Source organism: Hemibagrus wyckioides, linkage group LG27 (genome assembly GCF_019097595.1).
Source record: "Hemibagrus wyckioides isolate EC202008001 linkage group LG27, SWU_Hwy_1.0, whole genome shotgun sequence".
In the NCBI taxonomy this organism is placed as follows: Eukaryota; Metazoa; Chordata; class Actinopteri; order Siluriformes; family Bagridae; genus Hemibagrus; species Hemibagrus wyckioides.
The window spans coordinates 14673757-14684694 of NC_080736.1; the positions used below are offsets into that span (position 1 = coordinate 14673757).

General features: G+C 36.8%; 1 protein-coding gene across 1 annotated transcript; it reads left to right on the plus strand.

The window, feature by feature from the left end:
* The first annotated feature begins 1052 nt into the window (after nt 1-1052).
* On the plus strand, nt 1053-10228 carry grpr (gastrin-releasing peptide receptor). Its single transcript, XM_058382134.1, has 3 exons — nt 1053-1689; nt 5271-5622; nt 8932-10228. The coding sequence occupies exons 1-3, from the start codon at nt 1283-1285 to the stop codon at nt 9325-9327; spliced, it is 1155 nt and encodes a 384-aa protein (XP_058238117.1). The 5' UTR covers nt 1053-1282; the 3' UTR covers nt 9328-10228.
* The last annotated feature ends 710 nt before the right edge of the window (nt 10229-10938 follow it).

Consider the following 10938-nt stretch of genomic DNA (forward strand, 5'->3'; position numbering starts at 1 on the left):
ACAGGTCACATCAGCGATTCAGCCTACAGGCTACCAATCTGCCATCTACCATAATTCCTCAATTAGGCCTGAAAGCCTAATTGTGCTGTTTTTTTGTACTTCCTGTTTTTGCACTTGGGTTAGGGTTAGGGTCTTGTCTTTGTACTGTTTGCACCTGGTTGTACACGTTGCAGTTTATGTAGCTAGAACAAACTTCTGTCCTTAGCTCTGTGTTGTTTTTTTTAAGCAATAAATTACAAGACAATAAAAGATAATAAAAGCTTCTTGACTTGACTTGACTTGACTTGACTTGACTTGACTTGACTTGACTTGACAGAGCATCTCCAAAACAGCAGGTTGTGTGGTGTTCCCAAGCTGCAGTGGATAGGACCTAACAAAAAGTGGTTTAGGGAAAGACAACCGGTGAACTGGCAACAGGGTAATGGATGTACAAGGCTCATTGACGTGTGCAGGGAGCAAAGGCTAGCTAGTCTGGTCTGATCATGCAGAAGGGCTATTGTAGCACAAACTGCTGAAACAGTCAATGCTGGCTAGAATAGAAATGTAGAAGCACAGAACACACAGTGCATCAAAGATTATTGTATATTAGGCTGTGTAGACTCAGACCAGTCACAGTGCCAATGCTAACCCTAGAGCCAAAAGAGTGCACATAACCCTGGAGCAATGGAAGTAGTTGGCCGGGTCTGATGATTACCTAGGGAAGAGATGGCACCAGAAAGGGAAAACTGTAAGCCAGCAGAGTGCAGTGTGATGCTCTGGGCAATGTTCTGCTGGAAAACCTTGTGTCCTGGCATTCATGTGGATGTTAGTTTGAAACATACACATACCACCTACCTAAACATTGTTGCAGACAGAAGTACACCTCGTTCTGACAGCTGTCAGTTTTCAGTGCATATATATCCTGGAATAAGCATATGGATGCTTTGCTTAATGTCAGAATATGTCTTTAGACTTCCCAGTGGTAAATGACTGAACAGCTGTACTTGGGGGCTCTGTGTGACGCGCATGCTCACATAAACCTTACATATCCAAACACAAGCGCTCCACGGATACAGTATGCGCTCTGGATGACACGCACCTGAACAGAAAGCCCGAAATTAAGCGTCGGGTTTCTTCCTCTATCATTCGACCTTGGAATTCTGCGAGTTTAAAAGTGCCTTGAAGAGACTGAAAAATGCGCAAAGTAAAGTAGACATGAAAAACTGAAATAACTGAAATAAAAAAAAATCACCAAGAGGATTAAATAGCTTATTGAAGCAGTACTCGACTCATCTGGTGTACCATGTCTTTAGAGGGAATGTTTACCTCCGTCGCTGAGGAAAAGTCCGCGTCCAATGACTCATGGGAGCGCCGGAGCTCTCCGGACGCGCGCGAAGCATCGATGTGGCGCGTGGGAGTCGCGATCGCCACCGCGTACACGCTGATCATCGTAGTGGGTCTTGTAGGTAACGTGACGCTCATTCGCACCTTCTGCGCCGTCAAGTCCATGCGCAACGTCCCTAACTTGTTCCTGTGCAGCCTTGCGTTTGGAGATGTGCTGCTGCTTGTTACGTGCGCTCCAGTGGACGCCAGCCGGTACCTAGCCGAAGAATGGCTCTTCGGAAGAACAGGATGCAAACTCATCCCGTTTATCCAACTCACTTCAGTTGGAGTGTCGGTATTCACCCTCACTGCTCTGGCAGCCGACAGGTAAGGGACAGCATTAATGATCTGGGGTTGATATGCTCTTTTTTGTCCAGCATAACCATAAATTTATACAAGTATATAAGTACTACTACGAAAATATAAGTTTACTACGATATACTAAAATAAATTTGACATAGACTATGCTTGAAATTCTTTAAATTAGGCCTAATGAGTATGAAAGTTTTTAAAATTTACATTATATATATTATAACCAGTAAATTGTGCTCAAGGTAAAAAAAAAAGGATCCCAAGAAAGAAAGAAAGAAAGAAAGGTTATTTTTGTTATATTTTTTATTTATTATATATTATATATTATATATTATATATTATATATTATATATTTATATTTATTATATATTATATATTATATTATATATTATATTTTTTATATTATTTATTATACTTTAATCAATCATATTGTTTATTACAATAACACAAAATTTAGATTATTTATTAAGATTAATTCCAGAATGCATGAACAGAAATAAAATACAAAAGGCAAATATAGTCACATATAGAAATGCTGTGTCTTGTAGCACCCCTACCCCCCAAAACATAAAAATATCCCTAGATTATATATCTAGGAGAGAATAAAAACATTCACTGCACATCCTTTCTATAATGTCAGGTTGGAAAGTGGACTATTCTTACACAAATAACATATCATTTTCTGTATTTTGTGCACTAGGACTTCAGTTCAAACCAGAGATTTTCAAAAGGGGTCAAAAAGGGGGAAAATGAGTTCATCATTGCATAAGAGTGATTTCTGTCCCTTTGACTAGTTCTGTGTTGATTTGCATCCACGTTTTGGACAATTATGTTAAAAAAAAATTAATCACCAATCATATTTTTTTCTTGGCTGAAATATCTTGGTTCTTGGTATCTTCACAAGAACCCTGTTTTACAGATGGTCGTATATCTCACTCGTCAATCTGTACACGTTGACATCAGACTAATAATGACCTCTTGTCTAATGTTTGTTAATTAAAGGGCACCATTCTGTGAGCAATATGTGTAAATATCCACCTCTATTTATGCACTGGAAAATTGTCCTCTGAGTTATAGTCCAGACCATGTGTGTGGTCCAAGTCTTCTGGAACAAAATGATCCTTCCCCCCAACATGATGGAAATAAAAGCCTAATGTCAAGCTTGGCTTCTTCTGCCCAGCATTAGAATTAATATTTAGCCGTGTGTTTACAGATGCCCACATTTTAGAGCATTGTCTGATTGTATAGTTTTGGACTAGATTGTGTTGTATTTCAAAGTCTTATTGATTTTTTTTTCTGGTAGTGACTATTCATTTCTTTTTTCAAGTGGATTCAAAAGTGAATCTTTAAGCCTCTGTAAAAAAAAAAAATAAAAAAATAAAAAATAATAATAATAATAATAATAAAATAGCCCCAATAGAAAAATCTAAAATGACTGAGGTGCATAAGTATGCACACCCCTAAACTAATATTTTGTTGAAGCTCCTTTTATTTTTATTCCACTCCCTCACTTTTTTGGTTAAGAGTCTATCAGCATACCACATTTTGACGTTTTGGCATTATTTTCCAACTCTTTCTTGCAAAAACATTCTACATTCATTATATTGTAAGGGCATCTATTGTGCACAGCCTGCTTTAGGTCACACCACAGATTTTTAGATGGATTCTGGTCTGAGCTCTGGCTAGCTCATTCAAAAACATTGATCTTTGGGTTAAGTCATTACATTGTTGATTGGGATGTGTGCTTTGGGTCATTGTCGAACTGAAAGGTGCAGCTCCTTTTCATCTTCAGCTTACTCGCAGACACCTGAAGGTTTTGGTCTAAAAGTGACTGGTATTTGTAACTGTTCATGAGCCCCAGTTCTGGCTCAAAAGCACCACCATGCTGCACTGTGGGTCTGCTGTTCTTAATATACCTTTTAAAATTATGGAAATATTATACTTTTAGGAACTGGACTCATCAGTCAATAACACATTTTGCCACATGGTTTTGCTGTGCTTGCATCTGAGAGCAGGCTTCTCTCTAGCCGTCCCAGACATGTGAAGAATATGAGAGACATGCAGAGAGTAATCAGTACTTGTCGGATATTCCTTCTTTTTTTTGTTTGAGCTTTTTTAATGTTGCTGTAGGTCTCTTGGGATCCTCCCTAGTAAATTTTTGCCTTATCCTTTTATAAATGTTCGAGGGACGTTCTGTTCTTGGAGACATCACTGTGCTGCTACATTTTCTCTATTTGATGACGATGACCTTTACTGCCTTACGTGGTCCATCTAATGTTTTGAAAATTCCTTTATCCTCCTCTCCTGATGAGACCTTTCAACAAGTGAGATATCACACATTCTTTGTAAGCAAAGGAGGGCTTCAGGCATCACATGAAACCCAGAAGATGTGAAGGAAATCTAACAGAAACAGCTGATCTTTATTTAGGGTTATCCATTATCATTTTATTAATAAGAGGTGTATGATAATTACTTTTTAACAGGAGATTGAATGTGATTTGTTCATTCGGAATACAGCCATTATATTACAGCCATTACTAATTATAAAAGGGTCTGCACACGTACATAGGCAGGTTATGTATTTTTTTTCCTGTTTCTCCCTGTTTCCTGTTTCTGATTGTTTTTCATTTAATTTATATACCTTTTAATTCTGATATGGTTTATGTTTGTTTCATTTTTTACATCACAGATTGACGGGATATACACGCAACAGATGCCTTGCTATAAAAAAACAAAAAAAAAACAAACCTATATCAAGGATTAGGTAATAATTTCCCAGCATGATGGCATTGGTGCCAGTTTTTGCTCATCATAAAATTACATGGTTGATTGAAAGTGCTCTCATTATCACCTTACCTTGAGGGATGATTTGATGGTGGTTTTCAGGAAATTCAGATGTTTGGAGCAAATGTTAACAGATTACAATTAACAATAAGATATTTTATATCCATTTTGCATTATAAATGCTTTAATAATAACCACTTAACTAGACACATATTCATTATTCAATGTAGTTTAATCATTATGGGAAGTTTTGCACAAAATCTTTGTCTTGCACTTAGTCTTGATAAACCTGAAAGCCTAATAAATCAAGGGTAAAATGTCACATTAGTGAAGCCATGAAAGTAGCAGTTATTCTTAAAAGGTAACAGCCTTCACGCTCTTATGAATTGTTTCCTGCGTGTAATTAAAAGATTTCGAAGCAGGGAAGATGCTCTTGATAATAGAAACATAAGGCTGCTCTGCCCTGATGTGAGATGAGCACTTACAAGAGCATTATTCCAGGCTACTGAGTAATGATTCTTTGTGAGGCTTGAAAGAGATTCAAGTACTAAGAAATAACAGATCACCACCAGAATTATATTACTATAATAGCGGCTCACACAGGCTAGGACTCCCTTTGCTTTGGAATTCCTTATAATCTATTTTTTACATCTATATATAACTCCATTGATTTGTATTTAATTTTATTTCTTATATGTAAAAATGATGTATAATTTATATCAAGTATGCACTATGTATTTATTACACTTGCATTTCCAAATACACATACATAAGTCGGTGTAAAATTCTGTAAAATTCTTCTTCTCTTTCAGATATAAAGCCATTGTGAAACCCATGGATATCCCAACCTCTCATGCTACGGCTAAGATCTGTTTAAAAGCTTCTGCTATTTGGCTCTTGTCCATGGTCCTGGCCATCCCCGAAGCCATTTTCTCTGACCTGCATACCTTTCACATCACACAGACCAATGAAACCTTTCAAACATGTGCCCCGTATCCTCACACAGGAGACCTGCACCCTAAAATCCACTCCATGGCCTCTTTTCTTATATTCTACGTCATCCCTCTTTTCATCATTTCTGTGTACTACTTCTTCATCGCCAGGAGCCTGATTAGGAGCACAATTAATCTGCCAGTCGAGGAGAAGATGCCTATTAGGAGACAGGTGAGATACAGCTAGGAATTCATCCAGTAATTAAATCAGTAGTTATGCAAAAGCAATTTCGGAGAAAACTGAAACACCTGATGACATAAACAACAAATCTCTTCGTTTTTCATTAAAAAATTGATTTACACTAAGTGCCATAATAATAAGTGTGTATTTTTGCTCAGTGCCAAATATTACACAAATAAATACAAATAAATTAATTAATACACACATGTAGAGTAAAATAATCAGTGATTTAGATTATTTCATGTCCAGAATCATTTCATCGCTCTTCTACCACAGCAAATTGGCAACAATTATGACTTTTAATTCATAAAAATGAACACAAGCTCTTCAATGATTTAAAATTACATTTAATTCAGAGGTCTTGTTATTGCTTATGTGATATCATCTCTATGCAGTCATTCCCTCACCAGCCTCTCTTATTTATTTCCTCTTGAGACTGATAACACAGATAAAACTCCAAACACAGATAAAACTCCAAAGAACAAAATATCTTGTCTTTAAAGATTCTCCCACGGTGGGAAAACTTGTTACAAGTCGCTGATACCGGAGACATTTCCTCTGTAAATAGAGAGAAAACTGCACCCTGTCAATCATGCTAGTTTTTTTCCTCTAAAATAACGAAATGCTTTTAAAATGTATTCAGTGGTTGTAGGTGACATGTAGTGGATTTGTTTTGCAATAAAGCTATTGCCAGAAGTGATGTGAAAGAAAATGAATCAAATCAAATCAAAGCCTCCACAGACAATACTTTAAATAATTTCCTTTGCTTTCATACAAAATACATTTAACAATCTTCAAAAATCCAATTCTTTTATCATTCAAACTCCTTCACCTGCACAACTTTTATATTTCTAACACACTGCTTTTAAATTTGTTAAAAACATATTCAAAACAGAATGATGGCGAATGTCGTGCAGTTCATCACAAACCATATATTAAAACCTTAGCAGAATATTTACAATAAAATAAAGTAAGAGTCATATCAACACAGCTAATTGGAGTTGAAAGCCTACTTACTAATCTTTCAGTAGAAACTACTTGGGAATGATTTCGTCTGGAAATGTGGATGAAGGTTGATGGAGAAAGATGAGTGTTAGAGAGAGGGAGGATGACTTATTTCTATAGTGATATAGAAAAAATAAAGGATATTGAAGTACAAGACATGCATTAGTGTTATTTTAATAAAATGCTGATGTATGTGGAAAAATCATTACAATTTCAAAGCACTCAAATCTTCTAGAATGCTCCCTGGTGTTAGTGTTTTTTTTAGGTCAGTGTGTGTTTTGTGCTTTCTGAGTGAAGATTTGTGCCAGCATTTTGGTCAAACAAGCTTATTTTGAAACACATATGAAGTGGTTTTTTGAACACGTTTTGGAGATGAACTGTCTCACCAAGCTTCAGGATGGCAATGCAGACTGTATGAATGAGCCTATGAAGGTGACTTGAGGGTATAGAGATGTAAAAAAACCCTGTAATTTTTCATTTTAAATATTTATTAATATAAATACAGCAGTGTGCTGTAAGTTATAATTATTTATTAATTATACACTGTGTGCTGTGAGTTATAATTATAAATGACCCGAGACATATTATTATATTAAATGACATCATTTATGAATTGAGATTTAAAACAAAAAAAGAGGGTGAAAAGGGACACAAGTCTAATTACAATGCTGCTGATATGCTTGTAATGAATAGAACTACGTTATTAAGCAGCCCGTGTATGAATATTCTAGTCTTTGTGTACACTTTGGGCGTAAGCCCACCCTGATGAGTGGCGTGAAAAGACTATTTTGGATATGTGAACAATGGGTTTAAATAACTTTCCTATCAGTAATTGATACAATCCTGATTAATAATGCATGAAGTAATAATGAGCGTGAATGGGGGGGGGTAATGAAATGTCAAATGACTCATTTTAAAGTGGAGTTAAAAGGCATTAAATATTATGAGATGGACAATATGCTGTAGTTATTAGAGAAAAGATGACCGCAGTAGACATCCATGGTTTGTCCGTGGATTAATTTCTATGGTGATGAAAGTCTAGTGATGGTGTCAAAAATCAGCCAGGGCCATATCCAATAAAATATAATAATAAAATAACAGGAATGTCTGTCTCTACTAAAGGACACTATTGTATGCCAAGGGGTCTATTGGCCATTTATTTCCCTGAATTGACTTTTCTTTCACATCCATAATCTGAAATTCTTTCACTTCACTTTCTTTAGTGTGTTAAATAAACAATATATCTTGCACAAATTTAATTTTAGCTTTTCTGCTGCCCAGAATTGGAGTTTGAAGAAGCTAAAATAGGACATAGATATGAATAAGAGGGTCCTGTGTTCGAATCCCGGGTTCAAACAGGCAGGGGCCTTTCTGTGTGGAGTTTTCATGTTCTCCCCGTGCCTGTGTGGGTTCACGCCGGGTACTCCGGTTTCCTCCCACAGTCCAAAAACATGTTCATTAGGTTGATTGGTAATTCTAAATTGCCCATAGGAGTGAGTGAGTGTGTGTGTGGTTGTCTGTCTATATGTGTGGCCCTGTGATGGACTGGCAACCTGTCCAGGGTGTACCCTTGCCTTTTGCCCAGTGTGTGCTGGAATAGGTTCCAGCAGATCCCAGTGGCCCTAATTAGGAATTAAGTGGGTATAGAAAATGGATGGATATGAATAAGAAAGATTTTATTCATATTGTTTAGTCAGATTTAAGAGATTTTGTTAAGATTTAAGATTTAATGTTGTGTATAGTTTACATAAAAATATTACCTGATTTCATTGTTTGTATTAAATTTAGTTTATTTAAGCTTCTGATGACTGGATTGAATAATGTGTGTTTGGTTCGTGTAGTATTTTTGAAAATGCGTCATCAAATAATAATGGATATACGAAAATGTTGGATGTAGTGATAATGTTACTCAGTTCAATCACACAGAGTTGATGTACACATTTGAATTCAAGAAGTTTTTTTTTCTGTGTGATAATGTGACATCATGGATTGATGCGTTGTTCGCAATGAGCAGTCTTGTCTTTCAAACGACATTTTACAAATACGTTTAAATTGATTCAGTTGGCAAAGCAACTTACAATTGATTTCTGCTAATAAAGGTCAAGAGACACAACAATGGTAGCTTGAAATCTTTTGATTGCCAGCCCAGAGAATTAACTTCTGATGTCATAATAATTGAAATAAAATTTGTCTACCACAGGATATGGGATTCTGCAAACATTTTGAGAAAGTTTATAAGACTCCTAGAACATTGATTTGAAATCTTTTAACCGATGATGCTTGTTGTTCCCTCAGATGGAGTCAAGGAAGCGTCTGGCTAAGATGGTGTTGGTGTTTGTGGGTCTCTTTGCTATCTGCTGGCTCCCCAGCCACGTCATCTACCTGTATCGCTCGTACCACTACTCTGAGGTGGACACATCCACTCTGCACTTTATCACCAGCGTGGCTGCCCGCATCCTGGCCTTCACCAACTCGTGTGTCAACCCTTTCGCTCTCTACCTGCTGAGCAAAAGTTTCCAGAAGCAGTTCAACAAACACATCTGCTGCTGCTGCCCTCCTCTGCCGCTGCACATGAAAAATATGACGCGTGGCAACACACGCATGAGTTCACTGAAAAGCACGCAGAATCACACTGTCGCCAGCTTCAGCCTCATTAATGGCAATCACGGCTGTCATGAGGGCTCAGTGTGAGTGTGCTGAGGTCTTTAGCACTTTATTCATTTTTTAGTTGCTCATGATTGGTCAGTCTTCTCATTATTGCTACTCTACTGTACTCTTCAACTCTACTGTACTCTTGAATAGTCGTTACACTTTACGTTCTACACTCATCCAAAATATAGTGAGCAGACGCAGTGGTCTGAGAGCTGGAAAGCTCTTCAGCCAACATTTTATCACACTGTGTTCGAACGAATCAATTTTCCTGAAAAGTCGCTGTTGTTTTAGGAAGAACTTCACATCTGCTTCAGTTTGAACACTAGTACATCCAGACACTTGAACGCTTTCCATTTGTGGCCCTGTAGAAAACCGCTAACTATTGGTGAAAGTGTTTACGTTTCAAATGTATTTTTATTTGCATTCTTTTGGATTTCGACGCTGACTTGTATTGGTGTCTTGGTGTCTTAATACATTATGTTAATGAACCCAGCTTACATAAGCCTGTTATTTTGGTTGTCTGTGTTATTTAAATGCTGTAAATTATTCGGTGCAGTAAAACTGTGTTCAAGTGTGCTACTACAGAACGAACAAACAGGAAGTGATTTTTTTTCAGAGGCGTATCCATTTGTACAGACGTCAAATTCACGTTTAGGTGACAAGCAGCGCTCACAGGATAATCTGATCAAGGTGTAGCTACCTGTTGCTGTCAATTTCAGAGGTAATCGGTCACAGTGTTGGTGCCTGAGCTGGATCTGCTGCAGCTGCTGTGTCCTAGCAGCAGAGTTTCATCTGTTAATGTGTTTGAGTAGCTTTTCTGTGGGTGTAAACAGAGCTGTTCTGCTTATTATGTGGCTTAAGGGTTACAAACAAAAACTTCTTCAATGCACTGACTTTTGTATCAGTGAAATACAGTAAATATCTGGTTTAAATGTGAATAAATGGCTCCTTAAGGAAATGAAAGACTTATGTGTGTTCTTTATGCACATACAGATCTTTATAATTAATATGCGTTCTGCTTTCACTTCTGGAAAATGTTTCCATTCATACTCATAATATGCCATTCTACACTCTTAGGAGGAATGGTTTTTAATAGAACCTCAAACTGGCTCTATCACTTGCTTCATATATGGAACGGTTCTTTATATAGAACCATTTAAGAAGTCCACTGAAAAGAATTTAGAAGGTCCTTTTTAGAATAATTTAGCATTTCTTTCTTTCTTTCTTTCTTTCTTTCTTTCTTTCTTTCTTTCTTTCTTTCTTTCTTTCTTTCTTTAATATACAAAAAAAGTGTTTCTGTTATTTCAGTTCGATTCTTTCACAAATGTAATAAACTGTTTGTTATTTTTCTAAAAGATTGTCTTGTCACAGTCATGTCTTTTTAAAAATCCTGACATCTACATAGAGATAAAAGTCTAAACGTAATGGCACTGGTTTTACCAATTCTTCTTGAAATATAGAACCGATTTAACATAAACACTCCTGGGGTGGTGTTCAAGTGATTAAGGGTCTGGGTTGTTACTTGGAAGATCAGGGTTTGAGCCAGCACTGCAAACCTGACACTGTTGGGCCCCTGAGCCCCTAATAGAACTCCCCCAAAAAGGCTAAAATTTTCTACAGTGTTCTATTTGTGAAGTACAAAACCTTAGT